Consider the following 25,478-nt stretch of genomic DNA (forward strand, 5'->3'; position numbering starts at 1 on the left):
TCAATTGCGAGGCAAAGCACAGATCTCATATGACTTTGGACTTTTCGTAAACCCAAGTTCAGGAGTGAGATCAAGGTCCGCTCCAGGTGGGGGCTGAAAAGTGAATTTCTGCAGTAGCCGCGTGAAGAACAGGAACAACTCCATTTTTGCTAAATTCTCTCCAGCACAACTTCTACGGCCTGGAAAAAAAAAGAAAAACAATGTAGAAACATTCCTAGAATTTGACAAGGGCTAATATTGTATGAGCTAAATAAATGTATGTAAACAGTGGCATAACTACCACGTTCTCAGGGGTCGTGTTGCTGGGGGACCAGCAGGAGGGGAGTGCTGTGCTGCTTCCCTACTGCTGATCTGTGTGTGAGCATGGCCGAGCGGATCGAGGTCTTACAGGAGCAGGTACAGGAGGGGAGGGAGGAGGAAATGAGACACATGGAGGGGCTTGGGAGGAAAAGAGAATCAGACACATGGAGGGACTGGGGGTAGGAAGAAAGGTGCACATGGAGAGGCTGGGGGAGGAGGGAAGGGGCACATGGAGTGGTTGGGAGATTAGAGAATGGGACACATGGAGGGGCTGGGGGAAGGTGGGAATGGCACACATGGAGGGGCTGGGGTTGGAGGAGGGAATGGATCACATGGAGGGACTGGGGCATGGAGGGAATGGGACACATGGAAGAGTGGGGGGATGAATAACATCAAGGGTTAACAATTTTCAATGTCAGTGTTATAACAAGTATTTTCACATCTTTGAGAAAACTGAATTGATGCAAGCTGGTTATAGTTATACGTTTAGACATTATGTTTACTTATTCCTATGTTTACCAAATATTTGTTAAAAATGTGGTGTGAAAAGTGGAAGTCAGAATAAAGAAAGCATACAGAGAAGAGGAGAGTTAAACAATGGTTACCCAACTCATGGGTTATTTTCAATGTTTGATCCAATAGTATTAGTTCTAGAGAAGTAACAGTTTACCTATAAATCTCACATTCCTGTATAATATGGAGATGTAAACCTTTCTGCTCTGGGTTTTGAATGCTGCCCTACTGTGTACGTGGTGTAGTAGTGGAACTGGTTGTAACTACAGAGTAATCTCAGTGTTTATAATGACATCTATGCCTTGCATGTGTGTGGGTGAACACCAAGCAGCCTCTTGCCGGTTACTGATATAAATGCATGGTATGAAAGTTAATGGGAAAAGCTGTGATTTTCGAGGATCCTGGCGACTTCCTATGTTTTCTTTAAATGTAATTTATTTCTTGCACATGTTAATGCCTTTGTTACTGCCACATCTCTGATTTGTCCTGAAAGGTCACCGGAGTGAAATATTAAATAGAACACTTATATTTAAAATAATTTTATTATCAATAACATTACCTGCAGAAAATGGCATGAATGCATCATTTTTAATAAAATTTCCTTTAGGGTCTAGAAAATGCTCAGGGTAAAATTCTTCTGGTTTCTTAAAGTGCTTCTTATCTCTCAGTACGGATGTCAGCAGTGGAATGATATGGGTCCCCTAAAAAAACAACTACTTGAATTAACAGAGCAGCTGAAATACCCACATAACAAAGCTGCAAATGGTAACTTTTGATACACAGTTTCACAGAGAACCCAGTACATTGTTATAACACCTGGAATGTAGTTTAGCTTCAAACAGGCAAATCTGTAGGTTCTACATCATTTGGAAAAACCATAACGTGGGGTCAAATGTATTCTATATGCTGTAATGAAGCATCTATCACCAAATATGATTAATGGTTACAAAAGAAAGCAACTGGTCTTACGGGAGTATCCAGAGAAGTGTGACACTAGAGACATTTTATTAGAATAGTCCATGCAATGTTTTGGCTCAAAAAGCTGCATATCTCAAGCTAACAAAAACATATACTGAACTGATGTAAATAGCAAAAACTATAGGTACTCATGAGTAAATTGTCATGTGCGAAAGTCAATGTGTGCAAAACAGTTAGGACGCACGATTATGACATTACAACATATAAAATCAGTGAGTCAGATTCAAAAGTGCATTACAAAAGTGTACATATATTGCAAATACTTTATATGAAACCATGTAAACAATACCCAAAACAATAAAAATATAGAAAATAAACAATAGTTTTTAAATCGGTAACATAATCTCACAGTATAATATCACATGACTATACTAGGGTGAAACTAAAATGTTGATTCTTCCTCAAAAGAACAAATCATAAGGAAAAAAAATACCCTATATTCCTAAACATTTAAAAAGGGACTATAGATTACGGAGACCAGGTGACGTCAATTGTTGCCAAACATCAGATTCAATAAGGAGTAAATTCAAAGATGGTCATAAATAAGAGTATTTTATACAAAAGGTGTATGTAAAACTTAATTAATAAGGGAGTTCCCTAAGTATATTGAAAGACTACCTTCTGACTATTTAAAAAAAATTGTAGGAACTTTTAACACAAATGTAGAAGCGCATACTTGCCTTAGGTAAAAAATATCCTCTGAATGTGACATCTTTGGTGGTAATATGTGGCAGATTACTTGGTACAATATCACCAAACCTTTGGATTTCATGAAGAACAGCATCAGTGTATGGCATTGCTTTGCGGTGCTCAGTTTGAGGCTGTGAGGATCCGATCACTTTCTCAATTTCCCTTTGGACATTTTCTGTAACCAACAAAAGTAGTAAAATATACATTATCATAGTTTTGATCCTGGATAATAGTCAGCATTGTTACATACACTGATCAGCCACACCGTGAAAACCACTGAAAGGTGAAGTGAATAACATTGATTATATTGTTAAAATGGCACCTGTCAAGGGGTGGGATATATTAGAAGTCAACAGTCAATCCTGAAAAATGGGCAACTGAAAATATCAGTGACTTTGACAAATGCCAAAGGGTGATGCTAGACACCTGGATCAGAGCATCTCCAAAACAACATGTCTTGTGGGATGACCAAGAGTGGTGCAAGGGAGGATAATTGCTTAACCGGCATCAGGGTCATGGGCTCCCAAGGCTCATTGATGCATATGTGGAGCAAAGGCAAGCCCATCTTGCCGGAAGTGCTTTCATTGGGAATGTGAGCATTCGATTTGGACCATGGAGCAATGGAATATTGTTGCCTGGTATTATGAATCACATTTTCTTTTTTATCAGATGTATTGCTGGGTGCATGTGTGCCATTTACCTGGTAAAGAGATTGCAGCAGTATGAACTGAGAAAAAGGCAGGCTGGTGGAGGCAGTGTTATGTTCTTGGGTCCTAGTATTCATGTAGATGTTACTTTGACATGTACTACCTACCATTGTAGACCATGTAAACCCGCAATTGTGTTCCCTGATGCCAGTCCTTTTACAGCAGGATAATGCACTTTGTCACACTGCAAACATTGTTTAGAATGATTTGAGAAACATGACAAAGAGTTCAAGGTGTTACCTTGGCTTCCACATTCCCCAGATCTAAATCTGATTGAGCATCAGTGCTGGAACAACAAATACAATCTATGGAGGCCCCACTTTGCAATTTGTAGGAATTTGCTGCTTATGCCTTGGTGCCAGATACCACAGGACAGATTGAGAGGTCTTGTGGAGTCCATGCCTCAACACATGAGAGCTGTTTTGGCAGCACAAGTGATACATGATTTTAGTAGTTTTAATGTTGTGGCTGATCAGAATATCTCCTGTACGATAGTTACCATGTAGATGAGTAGGAAAATAGAGATTTAATGGCAAAGTCTAACATTTTGATACTTGACCTTAGTCGAGCTTGAAGCATTTAGTTACATATCATGTTTAATGTTAATTAAATAACTATCATGTTTTCATATGTCCATGATTATTGCTTTTCTGCTACTCTGTAGTCTTTGTTTAGAGGTTGTTTCACATATTGTGACATTCTATGTGCCTCTGCTCTACAAATGTTTGACAAACTGCAATAATTAATTTTATTTAAAATTGATCTTTCCAAAGTGTATTTATGATTACCAATCCTAAAACATTGTCACCAAGAATATATAAAACACGTGATCTCACTTTGGATTTCTGGGTATTTCATCATTAAGAGAAGACTCCATCTAAGCGTTGTAGTGGTGGTCTCCATCCCAGCACCAAGCAAATCAAGGACAAGTGCTTGTAGATTTTCATTGTGGAAATATAGTTCATGGTTCGACTTTTCCTGTTAAAATAATGATCAAGAAAGTAGAGATGTGTTAAATATACCAGTATCTGAACCAGGGTGCTATAAACCATCTCCCCTTTAATAGTAGTGGAGTAATTCATTATAAACCATAAAAGATTTACAAAACAAAATAATTTACCATCTCTGAATTTACCTTATTGGCTGCACATCTGCAGCTTCTATAGGGACCAGGAAGGAGCTCATAATTAAATGTTGAAAGTATTTTCATCCATGAGGAAATATTGATTGGAACTATTGGGCAAGTTAGCTGAATTCTCCAGGTGACTTTTAATGAAATCTATTTAACGTTTTCCCTGAATGAAGCTTCCCCTGACTAAGCATACATTATTTGCATTACATTATACATACAATGCAGTGGAGGGGGGATGGGCACTAGGGCACTCATATCACCATAACCTCTACAACGCACTATAGTGGTTATGGTTCCTGGAGTGTTTCTTAACGCATTCACTTTATTTCTATTAAGTCGAGAACATAAACTATGGGGGGAAGAGTTCAAATAGACATACTCTGTTACTTGGAAGGCCTAAGCAATCATACATACTAGACATGTGCAGTAGGATCTATGCAAATTCACAATATTTTTCTGTTAATTCGTCACATAGTCCACTTTTGGAGCATCATTGACATCACCACTCAATTAGCTTGACAATTTCATGCATTGTGTTACTTGTCTGTGTCTTTATAGATAAATAGCACGTCACACTTACATAGTCTACTTACCTACCACTGGTGCATATTCATTAACCACAGTGGTCTTCTTAGGTCACATTAGTTAATATTACTTAATTGTTATATTTGAAGCCAGGGAGTAGAGTCCTGTGACTGGTGTCATACAGTTCTACATGTCCCCTTGGTGAGTTTCCAACGAAACATTTTCAGGAGGACTACACATGCATGAAGAATGTGGTCTATAAAGTTTCCACAGTTCATACATTACAAAATAACTATAAAAGACTAGCTCACGTATTGTTTGTTCAATCTATTATTTTAATCTTATTTAATCTCAATAAAAGGTTACATTTATTATTAAAAGATTAGATATAGACATTACTTAGCCAGAAAGAAATGCTAGAGTCTTGTCATAACAGGAGAGATGGAACACAAGTCTCGCTAATGAAAATTTGTATTATTAAATATTATACATATATTGCATGAGATTTGTTGCTTTTTTAGTACTTTAATACAATACAATTTAAAAAAAACAAAAATAAACTATCCTTCTGATCGTTAACTTATCATGAAAAAAGACAATTATTTTAAATATATATTTGAAAAACAGCCCAACTTTTTTTTATTATCTATATTCTATATTTAAAAAATATACTAGGCACCTAAAAAAAACAACAAGTTGATATTTCATGAATGTTACTAACATACACAACAAGCAATACCTCTTGTTGTTTGACCAGAAATGTGTCAATTAGGTTACTCTGGTCATTGACATCAAGTTGTTTCTTGAGGCTTTTACACGTCTTAGTAACAAAATCTTTAATTTCGTTTATATTTTTAACAATGGTTTTGTGACCTCCTGGCAACCAGCGCATCAGAGATGGGAAGGTGTTGTAGAGCTTAAAGAAAAGAATAAAATATGTAATTATTGTATGTAATTATTGCAAAATGTATTTTATACATGAAACCCTGGAAGGAGAACAAGTTCTTTGCCAAAGCTGAAACTTTGACATTTTTACTACAGAAACATTTCATTTTGATTCTGAAACAAAGTCCTTGAAATGCAATAATTTTTATAAAAGTCTGTCTATTGTTTTTTTTCCTGCTTTATGTGCAATAGGGCTGCACTCGTTATAAGGGTGCTCCTGGGGCCAATTAATACATTATAGAAAGTCCAGTGCACTCAGCCACTAAACACCAACTTCAAAGTTCACAAGGGCACTCTAATCTTAATATAAATTAAATGTTGAATTTACTTTGTATCTATTAAAGGAATACTCTAGCACCGTAATCAGTATACTGTGACTAAGTAGTTATGGTGTCAGAAGTGCCTTGTTGCCCGATCACAATGTTACTATCTAAACTGTTTTAGCTGCTGGCTTAATTGGGGAGTGCCATCTGGTGGACCCAGGTAAATGTCACACTATAATACAACGGCTTGACTACTTAGCTGGCATCATAACCTCTCCAGCCCACCTAAATGATTACATTTACACATTACTCACTTGGGAAGAAATTACTGAAAATTTTAAAAACAGGAACATGAAACAACAAACTCTCAGTATTGTGATTTTATTCTGAAAGCTTTTCTTATTTGGCAATCCTGGCACCATAACCACTACAGAGTGCTGTAGTGGTTATTGTGCCTGGATTGTTTCTTTAAACAATCTACCAATGCCCCCCCCCGAGATAAGGTTCTCGATCTGCCCCTTACCAGGAAACATTTTTGCAGAACAGGGGCCCAGTATATGCCGCAGCGCTGTACATATAGACAACCTAGAAATTTGTTTTGACTTAGGACGCCTTGGAAAAATATTGAAATATTAAGGGCGCCTTGAACCTAAAAAGTTTGGGAACCACTGATTTATGTGAATCGTGCAACTTCAAGTCTTTAGTAGGACAGAGTCTCTGTGCAGCCTGCCTAAAGTCACCACCCCTACACTTGACATCATGGACTTCACTAAACAAGCGGTGTACCAGGGTGGTAACTCAGATATGGAGTCTTTTCTTTAGGTTAGCCCTCTCCCAACTAATTTCAAATGTATACAGATCTCTCAACTTGAGTCAGTTAAAGATGAGCCTTTCTCTAGCAGATATTTTTTTGATCTTAGGAGGAAGAGAATTCCTTCCTTGTTCATGACACTTTTTTTCTTTCTTATTTTCATTCTTTTCTAATTTATTTCGTTTGTTGCTTGTGATCAGGTGATTGTTTGCCCGTTCACTATTTTTGTTTAGCCCATTCTCTCCGTTTTTCTTATTCATGTTATTGCTGCTAGTCTCATAATTTTTTCTCTCATCTGAGTCTTATTCACTTCTATTCAGATCACGTGGCTCTATGTCTTTTTGTCAGTCATGTGACCATACACTATTTTTGTTTCATTTTTTATATGGGCTATTTATTTATTTATTTATTATTTATTTATAAAATATTTTACCAGGAAAGATACATCGAGATTTATCTCGTTTTCAAGTATGTCCACATAACATTGCATTGATAATTAGGGTACAATAAAATACAAAAACAATATTAATACACAATATATACAAAATTTAACATAGAACAGGTAGGAAATATATAATCAACCATGACACGTGCATTCTGTTTTGAGGTATGTAGAGAGGGATCTCTTAAAGGACTTTAGGCTTGGGGAAGATTTTAAAGTGTGTGGCAGGTTGTTCCATAATTGCGGTGCTCTGTAGGAAAAAGAGGATCGGGCCGCTTTCTTTTTGTATTGAGGTAGGCTAAATAAAGTGCTGGTACTGGATTGGAGGTTATAGGAGGTGGGAGCAGCCGAGGAGGGCATTCTGCTCAGGTAGGGTGGGAACTTCCCAGAAAAGCTCTTAAACACAAGGCTGGAAAGATGAAGGGTGCGTCTGGATTCCAGCGACAGCCAGTTTAGTTCTTTTAGCATGTCACAATGGTGGGTCCTGTAATTACATTGTAGCACAAATCGGCAGAACGAGGTATACAATGTGTTTAGTTTATTAATGTGGGACTGTGGTGCAGGTGCATATACTACATCCCCATAATCAATGATTGGCTCCAGCATTTGCTGTACAATCTTTTCCTTTACTGTAGGGCAGGGGTAGGCAACCTTTTAGCAGCACTGTGCCGATATAGGATTGGGATGTCCCTTAGCGTGCCGATCCTATTTTTTTAAATTGAGGTGTGTATGCTGCCGTATTCTGCTTGTGTTATTTTTACTGTAATTGCTTTGTATCGTTGTATTTGTGCGCATATGAGCTATTATAATGTGTATGTTCACAGGAGTAGTTTGTGGTATTGTGTATGATATCTATGAATGTGGGCTGTGTATGAGGGCTGCTTGTGGAATTGTGGGTGGATGGATATGTCACATTGTGTGTTTGGTAGTGTGTGTATGTGTGGGGGCTGTTTGGGGTATTGCATGTGAGGTTGTGTGCATGTATGTGGATTGTTAGTGGTGTTGCGTTTGTGGGGATTGTGTATATGTTTGTGTGTAGGCTGTTCGTATTATTTGTATGAGGGGAGGGTTATTTCTGTGTATATCTAGCAGTATGGGTGGCTTCCCTAGGTTCAAGTGGGGACCAGGCCGGCCAGGTATAGCTCAAGTATAGGAGCTGCAACAGCAGCGGCAGGCTGCTCTGCTACAGTGTGGATTCCCATTCACAAGTGCTGGGAGGAAGTGATCTGAGATCACTTCCTCTATATGCTGCAATGCTTAAATTGAGTATTGTCCTTCACCACCTCTTCGTATTAGCAGATATCTGAAGTTTCACTGGGACTCCTGATAGGACAGAGCCTGTTTGGCTCTAGCAGCCTTGAGTGCCGTGCAAAGACACCTTGAGTGCCGTGCATGGCACTAGTGCCGTAGGTTGCCTACCCCTGCTGTAGGGCATAGGCAGGATTTGTTTCTGTACAGTGCACCTAGTTTTGGATAACGTTTAGATGCCAAAAGATAGATTGGGGTCTAACAACACACCCAAGTATGTGCCCATATATATGTTCATACTTTTTTCATTCTAACAGCACTAGTAACCTTTCTCGGTCATGTGACCAATGTATGGGATGTTGAGTGGTTTTATGTAATTTTTTCTATGCAATTTACACATACATTTTAGCACTTATATCATCTATTTTTCTTTATCCCTTGTTCTAATAAGTGTATTGTAATCACATGGTCATGATAGTTATGTCCATTCATATGACAATACTTTTATGCTTATTTCATCTGTTTTGATTAATTTTAGTTTTAAGTGTTTTCATGTTTTTATGATTATATTCATTTTTTTAATACTGTACTATGATATTCATTTGGATTGGTGAAATCTATTGTAATGTTTATTAATAATACATTTCTGAGTTTCATTTGTTCCTGCTGTCCACTGTATTTTATTGATGGATATTTCTGGATTACCTGGATTTATATATTCTTGGTGGGAATAGTACGACCTAAGTTTGGATTTTTGAACAACATATTGCTCAAAAAAGTACAAGTAGAATACTTTTACCTCTGACATTTGTTGAATACAGAGAGCACTATGTGCACTTTATCTTATGTTTTATGTGCACTTATGACCACTGAAGACAATTGACAGTAACATATACTATGCTCTATATGTGAGTAGCCATTTTTTCTGTTTACTTATTTTATGGTAATTGTATACAATAGGTTAAAAGACCACTCTTAAGTATGTTTGTTTTCTTCTACTTTCATTTAATTATTCTGCTTTTGAGGATCATCACCAATAATCCTCACCAAAGGGGATTATACCAATGTATACTGATTGATTTGAGCTCGATCGTGGCTCTATTAAATCTGAATGGCCATTTATGTTTTAATCCTTTTAGACCTGGTGATTTCGTTACACAATACTATTTTTTGCCCTTTTGTTATTTATGCTTATGTCATTTCATATTAAATTGAGGACAATCAGGAATGCAAAGATTTACTTGGAAACTACAGTAAAGATGACACTACAAGTTCTCCCCTAAGGGCTATTGTTGGCTATTTATTTAAGGTGGTATACATACCTATTTATTTACATTTATCTAGCATCATTTGTATACTATTTATTTACCATTATCTAGTTCTTCTTTGGCGCAACTACCTCCTTTAACCTGTCTATACTTTTTAGAAATTAGAGGGATAGAGGAGTAGTACCCATGCTAGTCCTTATGCCCCCCTACTAGTCCTAGATTTAGGGATTACTCAGTTGTGTCTAAGTCCTGTCTAAAAACACCTTAGACACAGCTAGGTAATCCCTAAATCATGTACGTGTGGATTTATTTGGGAATCACTGAGATAGTGGGATCGCCATTGGGTTACTTTTAGCACTTGACCTATTCTTTTTTATTTTTAGTAAATCAAATGATATGTATAATGAAATATTTAAATAAAAAAAACCCACAAAAACAACAATATTTTATTAAAAACATAAACCATTGGGCTGAGCCTGCAGAGCAACGGAGCAGCCGCCATTTCCAAATAGCTCTGATAACCTAAAGCAGAATCCAAGCGCTATCAGCGAAACTAAAGCCCATCGGCTGACACAAGCTATGGATATCGACTCAGGGCACTCTGCTGAATCTGCAGATGCCTTTCTTCCAAACCCCGGGCACAAAACGCTGCATCAAAGGCTCCGTGGCCTACTGCGTGAGCGCCCACCAGCAGGATCTGGTCGGAGAGTTAGCAGCATGGCTCGAAACGGGCTGGAATCACAGCCGAGTCGGATTTTGATACTCAGGATGAAATGGGATAGGGGTCCCAAAAACCGACCCCACGCGCACCCTAACCACAATGGGACATAGACATCATGCTACAATCCCCTACACCGGCACGGACCCGGGCCGCCATGGAAGCCTCACCCATGAGGTCTGAAGATGAGAACTCCGAGCACAGCATGGCCACAGCTAACACAGAAGGAGAAAACACAGACCACAGACCACAGGAGAATCAGCCCCAGCGACCAAGCAGGATATTCAGAACATGCTGGCTGGACTCAAATGCAACTTACAGCAAATGTGGCAGGCAGATTTGAAGGGGCTTGCAGCAGAGGTACAGGTAGTGACAGCCCGCACTCAAGCCACAGAAGGGAAGGTGAGAGATCTGGGACAAGACCTAAACGCACTGAGAGATAGTTACCAAGATGCAAGCTACACAGAACTCTATCACCAGGCAAGTTAATATGCTAGATGACAGGGGCAGGAGGAAAAATGTTAAGATCAGGGGGGAACCTCCCCATTTTATAAGGCACTTAGTAGCCTAACTCCTACCTATCAGGCAAGCAATAAAATTTCTCGTTCAATGGCGTATATCGCATCGCCAAATCACTGCAAGCGCCAAAGCTGGCCCCCCGCGACCTCATCTTACGATGCCAAACTCTTACAGATAAAATAGCCCTAATGCCTGCTATTAAAGGAAAAATGCCCTACAACTTTGAGATGCACCAAATCGCCTTCTTCCAAGACCTGAGCAGAGACACACTATCTTGGCGCAAGCGCATGCAGCCCATAACCACCATCCTACAAATAGCAGGACTCACATACAGGTGGGCAACCTAGATCGCTCTGGGTTACAAAGGACGACAAATCCTACAAGGTCTCTGACCTGGGAGAAGGTCCTGCCTTACTTGCCACTCTGGGACTGCCCAACAGTACCATAGGGCTACCTAACACGCAACCTGGGACCATGACCTGAAGCCTAAACTGACCACACAAGCACTCTTTTGTTATTGTTATTGCCGTTTCTGTTGTTCTTTACTCCTTACATATATAATTTAAAGTTAAAATCGCTCAGTACGCACAGTACTCCTCTCACTGACGCTGAAGCGTTGCCCACCTAACGGTAGACCCACCCAAGCTTACTTTGGCCGGGTAAATAGGTTAGCTCTGGGGTGTGCAACTCCCCATCAGCCCTCAAAGCCTTTGAGGGATTGAGGAAAGCCAGCACAGGAGCGACCAGGTGACACTGCAAGTGTACCCCCTACTGACAGGTACCCCATAGTCAATACCTGAAGCGGACCATCGCTCTCGCTCTCCTACAACCCTAGCCAGCACCACACTAGCATTACACCCGACCTATCGAATTACCTAATCGACCCATAAACGTGACTTAACATAGTCCCTGAAAGTCAAGAGTACTAACCAACATGCCTCTTGACACAAGATACTCTAAACTATCAATGGTCGTCCTCTCAGGCGGTACCTTACCCATGACTCGTCCATACCACTGAACACAAGACCCGCCCAATCAAGTTGAGCCCATTTGAACAATAAAAGCGCATATCGCTGTACAGATTCCTATGATTGCCTAGGCCACTACATAAAAGTGCAAACTTTCTATAAGCCATGTATGCATTGTACCCTACTGACTATCTGATTATATGTTAATATGTTGTATGGCATTATGGATATGTTATGATTTACCATTATGCACTCAAAAAAAAAATAAAGAATAAAAAAAAAACATGAACCATTATTAAATATATTGTTACAAATGTTATCTAGCAGACACCTGAAAAAAACCAGAATCTTTACGCACTGCTGGTTTGAAATAGGAGGTATTGATCTTATCAAAATGATCATGGCTTCGAGTCTGCACCACCATGCTGGTTAGTGACTGCTGTCTTCTTTTAAAGATGTTAAATTGTAGATCTTTAGCAGAATTTTATTTTTGGGGAGTCTGCTTATGTTGTTTAGTATGTTAATTCTCTCACCCTAACCACAGCACACAGTGAATGGTAAAGGGCTTGTGCTTGATCAGGTCTTAATCCGAAAATGGACTCTAATGTTCTTGCAGTGGCTCTGAGTGGGTCACTTGATCAGCCCCAATAACCCTGCACCCCCAGTAGTTCTGTTCCAACAGTAACAATATGAATGCATATAAGTCATAGTCAAGGTCAGGAAATTATAGAAGTAAAAGTAGAGTAATAATATTTTTTTGCTCTAAGCGTACAAATTGCATCTGTTATCATGCTACTACATGCTAATGAGAGGATGTGCCATCCTCATTCTTAGTAGAAGCTGGCCACAGTTTTTTGTTTTTTTTTGTGTGGACGCAAGATGGAGACCTGCACTGTATCTCAGCCCTGCCCTGCTTGATTTTACTTATTATTTTACCCTTTCAGTAACTATATTTTTTATATATTTACATGCCAAGCCTAGACAGTCGACAAGGCACTTATATGAAAAGTTAAAACTAGTGAGAATTTAAAAAATAAATAGTGTAAGCCCTAATTAATTTTTAGTTGGCTATCGAATTGTGCATAACTATCACTTTTGATAGTTCCTCTTTAATTGCTGTCTTCTTCAAAATAAACAGCCACCATGTGCCCTTGATAATTTCATTAGCATCACACCTTAAAACATTTGAATTACTGTTTGGTAAATCAGGGATAGCACATAGTCATAAATATGACTTCTTGGCTTTAAATGTAAAATAATAATAATGGCCTATTTGGCAATCAACAAAGGGGCGTTATTTCTCATTCTTACTTGAATACAGACATAATGTATTACACATGTAATACATTGTGGAATTACACTTTAATGAGGGAAAATTAATTAACTTACCAGTGTCATAGGTTGTCCCACAAGTCTAGTGTTTTCATTTACTAAATGTGTCAGTCTTAAAATGATAGGATCTTCATAGTCAAAGCGATGGCCCATAACTATGGATATGATAATGTTGGCTATAGCAGCATTTAATATCATTCTGTTTTCAAACGGCTTTCCTGGAATAACAGAAAAAAAAAGCATCACATATATATTACAACCAAACCAATCAGAACACTCTACTAAGATTTCAAAGTCTGGGATAGATTTTTATAGGATTTTGTCTTGAAGTCTCATTCTGCGTGGAACCCTCATGACCACAAGTGGAGACCAGGGACACGAAGATGTCCTGCTTGGTGGCCATAGGGAGGTGCAGGAGATTTACAGTGATCTGTACATCCCCCATTTTTTATTTAAATCTCCAACCCTGATGGCCCCACTTTATTTAAAACAGGTCCTCTTTATTTTACAGGCCACATACCCTTATTCTAATATTTTGACCTTATGTTGACCTTTAAAAAAAAAAATCACTTTTTTAATGTGCTAGCTGTTAGCACAAGAAAACCAGACACAGGGTTACCAATGACAGATAACACTAAGTAATTAATGTTTAAATATTAAGGATCTGATACAAAGTTCCATTGTAAGGAAGGGTGAAATTAAGGCTACACGTATCAGAAACTAATTTAATACACGTATCAGAAACTAATTTAATGGCACAAAACCAGACAGTAAGTCTGGTAAAAACAAACCAAAACGTTTTGAAGTCTGACAGATTTTTGATGAATAGGCATCATAAAGATAGCCTAGATGAGATCAAACGCATCACAAAATTTAGTTAACCCATTATACAAAGTGATAATTGGACTTCCTCTCAATTTGGAGGTGGAATGCTGAGATAATTAGTTGAAATTATATTTCACACAGTAATAAGAAGGCATTGCTATTTGTGTAATTCATGCAACATTAATTTTGATATAAAAAAATAGTTTTATATTGAGATTCATTCAGTCTACAAAGTATATGGCTGATAAATCAGATAAAAAGAAACGGTTCACAGAACTGACATTTTCTCCTTTAAGTATTTTACATAAACACTTGAATATTAAAGTTGATTATGAGGATTGGCTACACCAAATTAAACAAGAAATTCAGTTATCAATTAATGATATATATCGAATAGTTCACCTGTAATCAAACATCTAAGCAACATAGAGAAAGAATGTACAATACCCCAATTGCAGAGCCACCTATCCAACTGCCACAGCAACCACAGGTGCCCGTGCAATAACCGCAACTGTGACTTAACAGGCTAGGTTGTCAATAGATGTAATGCCTAACCCTGTTTCCTTTCCAGATCCTCACAGTCAGACAAACAATAGCAGTGTTAGAAAAACTATTGCCCGCCCCATCAATTCACTTTCGGGTGAAGGAGGCGCACTGCATCCCTCTGTTTTTTAATTTCAGCCAAAGGCTAAAGCATCCTTAATAGCCTCTAGTTTCCAGGATCCAGACCTGAAAGGGTTAACTGATGAGATTCCGACCACTAGTTCCTGCTTGAGAGCTCAAGAAGTGCCTAAAAAGGATGGGCCAGTGGGTAAGACTGAGCATTACTCAGTACATGTAGAAACTATTGCGATGACCAGTAACTTATGGAAAACGAGTAATATGTTGACACATTCTAAATTCTTATGTGAATTAGAAGAACATGAAGGAAGGTACTACTTGTCTGTAGACATACAGGATTCGCTACCCCAAGTTTTCAAAGGGTTAATAGATACTGGTTCACAAGCCACTATTTTATCCAATACCTACTTCCAGCAGGTAATGGACTTAAAAATGGATAAGCCGAAGCTTAGAGAATTCCCCAATGCTCTATTGAGTGTAGGAGGAAATGCCTTTCATGTTATTGGCAATACCTGGTTAAAGTTTAAAATGGGTAACAAAACCTTTAGACACCCGGTAATAGTGGTAGATGACCATCTGATTCTGGGTATAGACCTACTCAGAAGACTTAACACAATTATTGACTGTGTGAATGGAATTGTATGGTCACAAGCTAAGGTTCCCATAACCTATGAGAAATCACATGTACAATCTGATCGTAACTGCCATGTAATAGAACACAGGCCTGACTCTATTGAGGTACATTTTAGGAATAGTCAGTCACCCGACGTCAGGGCCGGACTGGGATAAAAATTTGGCCTGGGCATTTTTCTATCACAGCGGCCCACTAAGAAGGGGGCGGGGCAGAGAGGGTGTGTTTTGTCATCACTAACGACAAACATGCCCCCTCTCAAAGTGCAGGCCAGGGCAGACCATGCGCAGAGCTCTGCTAAAGAGCTATAGCATGAGAAAAAAGCCCTGTATTTGTTCTGCACAGTGCAAGCAAATTTAATAACATGCTTGCACTGTGTTTCCTTGCAACTTGTCTCTGGTGTCTCTATAAATGGATACCAGGAGACAAAAATGCCAGGAACGAGTATTGTGCATGTGTTTGGAGCCTGCATGTGGTATTGTATGTGTGTATAGAGTGAGCTGATTGTGGTGTGGTATTGTGTATTGTGTGAATACCGGGAATATCAATAACAAGGACAAGAAAACGCACTTTCAGCAACCAGGAACAGAAACCATGACAGGGCACTGAACTAGGGAAATTCAGGGGTTTAAATATCTTTCCTTGGGCTGTGATTGGTCAGGACTTGACCTCTGACCACAGAAGGTGCGTGTGCGTTGGCGTCTTGACGTCATACGCACGTTCGTGTGACCTTTGGAGGCGGAGCTACAAATGGCCGCGACCTTGTGGTCATTTTGGATCCCACATGTGAAGGGGACGGACGCCCCAGCGGGTCGGCTCCTGACTTGCTGCTGCACAGGTAAGCTCTTTAACTGGTCTGTGTGGTCATGACAAGATGGATATGTGGCTTGAAAATGTATTCAAATTATTATTCCGCCCTCAAAACATAATATATAAATATCGGAAAATAAATGGAACTATAGGGCTATACAGAAATATCAATGTGAAGCTAAAATAAAAGAATATGCTTTACATTGATATTTCTGTATATCAATACCAACGTATTCCATATGTTTAATTATTTTACTAACCTTTGTATAACTGAAACCTTTCTACTAATCGATCACATTCTTCATTTATCTTGTGTTCTAATATTTTCTTTCCCATTCCAAAATCTCGCAATGTTGAAAGAGTAAATCGTCGCATTATCTTCCAGTTGTCATCACGGGAAAATATAACACCTGCACAGTGCATAATACCATCAATATACACCATTGGAAATATAATTAATTCATATATTGTGAAATATATATATATATATGTATTGTTCATATATCATGAAATAGGACATATGTTTTCTCACATTACTGTTTATTTAAAAAACATCACAACATGCATTGTGCATTGCGATATAAAATAGAAAAGTTCATGCTGATCACAAAACTCCAAGATCACACTCCGGACTGTTCGCTAAAGTAAGAATTGCTGAGAATTTCCAAACTGAATTGAAAATTTTAAAATCTTCAGCCTTCTTAGAATGCTCTCTGCCATATGGTTATGGGCCAGCAACAAAGCTTTAGTATAATGCGTTCCTTGAATTGTATATTATTATTTACTGTATCAATCAGTCTTTTTTTCCAGTGAATGTCATCAAATATCTACCTTTAAACTTCTTTAAGAACTAATTGAGGATAGGAGTAGATGGAACTAGGCTAATGACATTTGCGATGTATTTGATTCCATGTCATTGACAGATAACTGACGTAGTAGAAGCTACTTGTGCATAAAGTATGCAAGCGTGGTGCGCAAGCTGTCACATTGTCAGATTAATGGCAAGCCAAATATACACCGGGCATGTGTAAAGTGCTGTAAAAATGCTCTAACTTGCTATAGAATTTTTTGTATGGTTGTGATTTCTTTCAATGTTGTTGTAACGGACACCTTCCGTTGACGGATGCTCCTAGCGCTTCCTGAGGACTCCAAGCACTGCAGCAGACACCACAACCACCGCAGACTCCACAACCGCCGTAGCTTACCTGGAGTCTCGCCGTCTTCCTTCCACCCTGTATGAACCTCCAGCATCCAGGACTGTGTGGGGGAAGACCTCTCCTCCAAGGAGAGCGTAACAGGAGCAAGCTCTCAAAAGAGCTAAGTGATTAAAGCTCAAGGGAGTATGCAGCGCATAGCAATCCCCAGTGTGAATAACATCTCTTCTGTTAACCCTGGGGCCAAGTTAGGAGTTAGCTGGGGAGGGGAAATCGTACTTACCCCCTCCTCCTGTTGTCCCTGTGAGAGTAGTTAGGGATCTGGACAGGCTGTCCAGCATCCCTGTAGGTCAGGCACAGAGACCACGGTCCCATCTGCGCCGTCTGGGAGATTGGTGTCTCCCCTTGTAAGGGTAAGCTGCCGCTGGAGAGAGAGGGTGCTGTGCTCCTCTCCCTGAAACACAGGCTGCCACTCCCATAACATTGTCCTGCTGTTAGAGAGAGAGACCAACTGTCTCTGCTCCCTGTAGGACACACTGCTCCTGGGGGGGAAGGACGACACCTTCGGCCCCCTGGACTTCACACTGCCGCTGGGGAGAGAGGGTGCTGTGCTCCTCTCCCTGAAACACAGGCTGCCGCTGGAGAGGGACACCGCCTGTCTCCACTCCCGTAACATTGTCCTGCTGCTGGAGAGAGTGCCCAACTGTCTCTGCTCCCTGTAGGACACACTGCTGTTGGGGGGGAAGGACGACACCTTCGGCCCCCTGGACGTCACACTGCCGCTGGGGAGGAAGAACGCCACCTTCAGTTCCCTGGGGCGCCAACTGCCACTGGAGATTGGGTTTCCATATCCTCAACCTCCACAGTTTTTGCTCAAAGGCCATTGCCGCACTGTTCTCAGCACTCAACTGGCGCATTACTTGGGAGACCACCTCGTTTGAAGGGTGTGGGCCATAGCAGACCAACCGCTCCATGCTGCCGTAGGTAGGGATGCTGCGCAGTGGCTAGCGTTGCCCTCAATGACCTCTCATACGATACCAGTGTCTCTGAGCTGCTTCTCCTCTCCACCGCTTGCCACCAATGTAACGAAAACCTTCCGTTGACGGATGCTCCTAGCGCTTCCTGAGGACTCCAAGCACTGCAGCAGACACCACAACCACCGCAGACTCCACAACCGCCGTAGCTTACCTGGAGTCTCGCCGTCTTCCTTCCATCCTGTATGAACCTCCAGCATCCAGGACTGTGTGGGGGAAGACCTCTCCTCCAAGGAGAGCGTAACAGGAGCAAGCTCTCAAAAGAGCTAAGTGATTAAAGCTCAAGGGAGTATGCAGCGCATAGCAATCCCCAGTGTGAATATAGCTGTCCCCTCCAATCACGAGACAAGACTACGTGTTGAGGGTCAAGAAGAACTCTGTTTACTTGGCACCAAAGGACCTTCTTTTATGCAGGTTTAACACACACAGGACCGCCCACAAGGGTTAAAAGGGCCAGCACTGTACAATAAAAGTCCATAAGCCCAAATCAGTTCTTAAAGGGCAATACATCCCAGGGCCATAGTCGCAGGGCAGGAGGCTAGCAATCAGTCCCAGTGGCAAATGGCAGTTTGTCACCGTTGTCTGTGATTTTGAAGGATAATTCAAGGACAGGGACTCCAGACTGTGACTGTTTTACCAGACACAGAACATTTGAGGGATATGAATATGTGCAGTATAGTTAAATGCTTTATATATATAAAACATTCAGCTATACTGTACTATATATATATATATATATATATATATATATATATGTTCCATATTCTCTTTTGTGGAGATTTTCAGCTTCGTGTTAAGTTAATGTTAGTAAATTTAGTTATTTGCTATACCACACTGGATCAAATAATTTGCATGCAAAGTTGTTTAGTTCAATTAAATTTCTTTGCCTGTGTAATGACAGTTATGTATGTGTAAGTGCTTATGTCAGTTTTTTTGTGGTTCTGATTAATATAAAGCATGTTGACCCTTGGTCCTTTTATCTAGATCTCACTACCTACATTTTATACCTGCCTTTTAGATTCTGCTCTATACTCAGTGAGGTCAAGTTCATTCTTACCATTTATTGGCTTCAAAAACTCTCCTTTTCCTGCCCATCATTAATTTTACAAGTCTCAAAATACTAACCCTAATGCCCCTAACTAAAACCATTCCTGGCACACCTTAACATAAGACCTATCATGCTACCCAGAGATCTAGCTATGATTATTATGTGTATAAATATTTACCATGTCCTTGACTCATATCTTCAAATATTGGTACTTTCGGTCTTCCAGAAAATTCATCAGCATGGTTAACAAGAGCATCTTTTACTGTCTCATATCCACAAAGCACAACCATTGTCTCAATTCCCATCTGAATGGTGAACACTGAGCCATATTTCTCAGATAACTGCAAAGTATAATGAAATATTATCATTTAATCAAATCTGTATATTGTATCAAACGTACATAATACATACGACATGTCTAAATATTATGTACCTTAAATAACACATTAAACACAGACATCTACTGTAGGGGAGCTCCCTGTACCCCTGGATGGGTACCTCCGCCAAGGACCGCTTGCTAGCTAGAACAGGGTACAAACCGCTGCACTTCTTCCCACAGTCGCCATGGCTTGGCTGGGGCCCTGTAACCACTCCTTCCTGGAGTCTTTTGTTCTGGGGCATCTTCTTACAGAACGCCGTTCGACTCCCATTCGAATAGCCGAAGCTCCATGGAAGGTAAAGTTTTAGCGGTGTTCGTGCCATCGAGTGTCCAATTTGAGTTCCATGCACTCGATGACCAAACACCGCTGGATGCGTTCGACTAAACAAGATGGCTGCCGACACGTGTTCGAATGCCACTTCGAATGTCTTCGGGAGTTCGACAGTTTGAATGCCACTTCGAAAGTTTGAATTGCTCCTGTTACAAGTCCCAACAAGCACCAATAGTGTTTTTAAACATAGGCTACCACAGGGCCATAGTCACAGGGCAGGAGGCTGGCAAACAGGCCTCTCCAAGAGCTCGTGGCAAACTCAGATGAAAAGGGGAGTTTGTCACATCTACTATTTGGTTTAATAATACATTTAGAAAGACAATACTTTATATGTAGGGTTCTGGGAAAAGTTAAAAGATTATAGCCCTTTACATGCAATCTTCAATGTGAAGTATATAGCATGCAGGTTAAGGAGATAAAAAAATACTTTATATTTGTTAGGTACAGAGTAAAAAAAACACATATTGAGTGTTTGTATCTATATTATATCAAAGATATACTGCCACATAAAAATAAGGTAAAAATATGTCCCTTCATGACATTCTGAGATTAACCAAGTTTCCACGAACCCTGTCCAGCGCCATTTGATATCCTTATACAGAGCTACAATTAAAACTGTGCTATCCTTGCTTCTGTTGGAGACAAACACTACAGGTTTTTGAAATGCATACTCTTCCTTCAATCAAGACCTTTGCATGTTCCACCTGATTGCATGTTCAGCTTGAAGCTTTAGTGTCCCTACAACTGGCAGGCTAATTGGCTCCTCTTTATTGGCTCTTCCTTGAGTAGCACCAAAACAGTCACCCATCATCACCCATCATCTAAGTATGAGGACAGCATTCTGATCTATAATTGTGCTTAGAAGACAGGGGAGATATGTCAAGGGTGACAGGATGGCAATTGATCTCCAAGTAATTAGGACACAGGAGCATACCTCCCAACATTGGGAGGTATGTGATTGGTGCAGGTGGGGGGTTCCTGAGGGGGCATTACCAGTGATGAAAATTGCATCATTGCTTACACACATAATTGGTAGAAAGAGGGGTTGGTCTGACCACTGAAGGTTCATGTCAGCCTGCTGTGGAGCATGCTAGGCTGATTAACAGCCTGTCTGGTTGGCATGTAGAGAGTACTGCTGAAGTGCCCTCTGCATGGTCTTAGTGTCCACCAGACAGCACAAGCTTGTTAATGATGCACCTTCATTCTGGTACTCTAGACAGGATGCAGGACACCAGGGAACAAAATAGGGGTGGAGGGAACGAAGTCTAAAATAAGAACTGTCCGAAATTGAGATTGTTTGAAGACCTACAGGAGTTTTCATCTGTAGTCCTCCAATGCCATGTATTGTATGATTAAATGTACATTAAATCACTGTTAATAGAGTTCTGCAGGAGTGAGAGAACCGGTAAGAATTTTGCAGGGCCTTTGCTAGTACAGAACTGTGGGATAGTAGATTGCAGTCTGAGACCTTGACTGTCTCACTTGAATTTTCCATAGATCTGAGAAGTTCATGTGCAAATTTATTTGTACTTGGTTTCCAGGCCAAACCGTGCCAGCCAAGTTCTGATGAAGATCTGGTGATAAAACATTCCATTTAGACAGTTGGGTTAACTACTACAGGGATCTATGGTTAATATTAATATTGATATAATTATATAACATTTGCATCAGTTTTGGTTTCATGGACAGAAAGCATGTTAATTATAACATACTAATCTGTGGCAAGGATGACCAATGCAGTCTTTGTAGTCCTCGAAGCTTTACAGGTTGTTTGAGCAGAATGTCCTGATACTACCAAACCCAGCACGCAGATCTTAGGTCACACCTAACTAAGGCGGGAATAAGAAATGGACATATGCATACTACCTGCCCTTAGACTGAAGGTAACAGGCAAAAGTGGAGTCTCACAATCTGATGTTTATAACTACAGAAGTTTGCAAGTACGAGCTAGCCAGGTTCAAGGAGCACCAAAAGGTGAATGGTCAAATACAATCCGAAGTCAGAATACCATGAAAACACACATATATACATACGCAATTTCAGATCACCACAAGAGAAAACTATGGCAGGGCATATCAGAGAGTGCTTACTTAGGCCTAAAAAGCCAGTTATTGGCTGGTGTCATTTGCACAATGCCGGATGATGTGAGTGATGTCATAGAAATGATGAAGCAGAGACAACACATTAAGTTTGAATGTCATAGAAGGATTCAGGTTTGCAGTGACCAGCAACCAAATGGTGTCAGAATTGCGCAGATCAAAGTAAATATCCTGAACTTCTAAACTCTGTCTGTCTATACTAGTACCATATATGTTATCCCAGATAACATTGTTTTAGGCATTTTAAGGAAATCATACTATTATTTTATTTAATGTCATCACGCATTTGTTACTACTTACCTCTAACATTGTTTTGAAAGGTCTCTTCATATTTATTATGTGCATATTTCCAATGAGTGGTAATGGTTTTGGTCCCGGGGGAAACTTTCGATTAATGCTTCCACTTCGACCATAGTAAATATGTAGGAAACATATACAGAGTATAACAAAAAGAAATATTGTGATCGGATCCATATGAATACTTGTTTTGCTAAAAAAAAAAAACCTGTACATGAAAAAAAAAAGTCAAAATTTAATAAGGTATACCACAATATTCATTCTATCTATGTCGATCTGTATATACTGAGCCAACAATGTGCACACACATGCTAACTTTGCAAAATAAATTTAAGCCATACAGCCGTCCTACCTTTACCTTTTTCTAGCTATGGTTTTTACCCTGAAGAAAAACATATTTTCTCTACAAGGGCTCCTTTTAGTCCTTCTGCATCTCTGCAGAGGGACTGTAAATGGCTGTAAAGGGTAGAACCCTCCTCTCACACTCAAGAGCAACTCATAATTCAAATTGTATGGCCTCAATCTAGCATCCAGCGAGGAGGAAGAGGGAAGAAGGGCTTTGTGAACACAGATCTTAGTGCAGACATTATTAGGATTGTAGAAACATAATGCAACTGGTTGAATATACCATGTAATTTACTGGCAAATTTAATTAATTTGCCAGATGTGTTGCATTTACTAGCTTTGCAAATTGACAAGTACTAAGGTATATGTTCTCTAATAGAAGACCAGAGGTTACCCAGTCTCTTAGTCCCAAGTGTTAAGCCAACCAGTTGATAGGGGTCTAGCAATAAAAAATATGGAAAAGAATGGAATGGTCTAATAAAAAAAAAAAAAAAAAAAAAAACTGAAAAGATAATTATATACAGACCTCTTAATGTTTTAATTAAAACAAAAATTTGGAAAACAAACAACAAACAAACAAAAAAAACAAATGCACTGATCATACACTAGGAAATAAATTACAAAAATACAAGCTTAACCTCAACCCTTCAGCTCTTGGGGAATGGAAAGAACATTCTTTAATCAGAAGCACAGACGCATTCTTACACCCTCATTGTTTTAGATTGCCTTAAGTGCAAAGAGAGCCAAGCAATTACACGCATTACCACATCTGACTTCTTAAAATGTAGACTAAGAAAAAACTACCAATACATTTTTACCCTACCACTTGGATGGCAGTGTCAGCTAACATGACAACAACAAACTCACTTTTGTAGCGTTATTGGAGGAGTCTACCAGTAGTATTGCTTTCCAAACAAACGCATAGAAAATGTTAGAAAAAAACACAATCCTATTTACTCTGCAATTCGGGAAAATTTAAATCCAATGGAAAGTGAATTTAAAAATTCAGACCAAAAATGTCAAATTCAAAACAATGATGACTTAATTTTTCCAGTTCAACTATTTTGCTCCAAAATTTTAAATTCACTTTCAACACACTTTGACCTTCTAACAATTCACACATTGGTTTATAGCTTTTCCAGATAAAATCAAAGCCTCCATTGGAACATGATCCCCCAATTTTAGTTCTGTCTTGTACACTTGGACAGTTTGTGTCACTGATTCCAGCGTTGAAGACATCAATTGCCCAATATCATAGTTATAGCAGAAATTTAGCTGGAAGCAATACAAATATATTTACCTTTTTCTAATAAAACCTATTATCTAGCGCTACTAATTGATGCATCAAGACAAAATTCACATAAATTACTTGTTTGCTATTCACAAGATAAGCTTATTGTTTATTGGCTCAACGTTTTACTTACAAGACTAGAAACTCAACTTTGTTTTTGGTTATGTTGGTGGATCCTCCGTAAAAGAAAAACTCTGCTCTGCTGTATTAAGCACTGTGACCTGAAATCAACAGGTTCACCCGATATGGCTTATTTAAGTAACCATGTTCTAATCAGATCCACCTCCAGTTATTCCTGCCAAATAATTTTGCAACATTGCAATTTGGTTTGTAAATGATTATTTGGTTCCTAATAAAATAAAAGCATAGTCATTCAGCCACCTGGAGCTCGCAGGTAGAAAGTTGAATAAAAGGTCACTATAACAATTAGAGTAGTGATGTACCGTACTGTTCGCTGGCGAATAGTTCCTGGCGAACATAGCGTGTCCGCGTTCGCCGCCGCGGGCGAACACATGGGCGGTTCGATCCGCCCCCTATTCGTCATCATTGAGCAAACTTTGACCCTGTGCCTCATGGTCAGCAGACACATTCCAGCAAATTAGCAGCAGACCCTCCCACGTCCCTCCCAGCATCCATTTTAGATTCATTCTGAAGCTGCATGCTTAGTGAGAGGAGGGAAAGTGTAGCTGCTGTTCATTAGATAGGGAAATTGATAGCTAGGCTAGGGTATTCAGTGTCCACTACAGTCCTGAAGGACTCATCTGGTCTCTGCTGTAAGGATAGCACCCCAAAAAGCCCTTTTTAGGGTTAGAACATCAGTCTGCTTTTTTTTTTTTGTGTAATGTAATTGCAGTTGCCTGCCTGCCAGCTTCTGTGTCAGGCTCACAGTGCATACTGTGCACATTTGCCCAGTGCCACCACTCATATCTGGTGTCACAATAGCTTGAGATTTAAAAAGCTTGACATTTAAAAAGAAAAACATTTTTTTCACTGTAATAGATTGAACAGCAGTTAGTTGTCTGCCAGCTTCTGTGTCAGGCTCAGTGTATACTGTGCCCATTTCCCCAGTACCACCACTCATATCTGGTGTCACAATAGCTTGAGATTTAAAAAGCTTGAGATTTAAAAAGAAAAAACATTTTTTCACTGTAATAGATTGAAGAGCAGTTAGTTGTCTGCCAGCTTCTGTGTCAGGCTCAGTGGATACTGTGCCCATTTGCCCAGTGCCACCACTCATATCTGGTGTGACTATAG

The 25,478-nt window shown here is 39.6% G+C and overlaps 1 protein-coding gene across 1 annotated transcript; it reads right to left on the bottom strand.

The window, feature by feature from the left end:
- Positions 1–24,411, bottom strand: LOC134585427 (cytochrome P450 2K1-like). Its single transcript, XM_063440846.1, has 10 exons — positions 24,358–24,411; positions 22,592–22,796; positions 19,661–19,823; positions 16,507–16,656; positions 13,417–13,577; positions 5,585–5,761; positions 4,025–4,166; positions 2,472–2,656; positions 1,373–1,514; positions 1–179 (listed from the first exon to the last, which is right to left on the bottom strand). Exons 2-10 carry the CDS (start codon positions 22,763–22,765, stop codon positions 1–3), a joined length of 1,473 nt encoding a protein of 490 aa, XP_063296916.1. The 5' UTR covers positions 22,766–22,796; positions 24,358–24,411.
- Between the last annotated feature and the right edge of the window lie 1,067 nt (positions 24,412–25,478).

Source organism: Pelobates fuscus, chromosome 2, assembly GCF_036172605.1.
Source record: "Pelobates fuscus isolate aPelFus1 chromosome 2, aPelFus1.pri, whole genome shotgun sequence".
In the NCBI taxonomy this organism is placed as follows: Eukaryota; Metazoa; Chordata; class Amphibia; order Anura; family Pelobatidae; genus Pelobates; species Pelobates fuscus.

Coding starts and splice junctions, on each gene's coding strand:
- LOC134585427 (XM_063440846.1), bottom strand. CDS start 22,765: ATGGATCCGATCACAATATTTCTTTTTGTTATACTCTGTATATGTTTC. Junction 2,657..4,024: donor GAAATACCCAGAAATCCAAA/GTGAGATCACGT, acceptor TGTTGGTTACAG/AAAATGTCCAAAGGGAAATT. Junction 1,515..2,471: donor GAGGATATTTTTTACCTAAG/GCAAGTATGCGC, acceptor TTGTTTTTTTAG/GGGACCCATATCATTCCACT.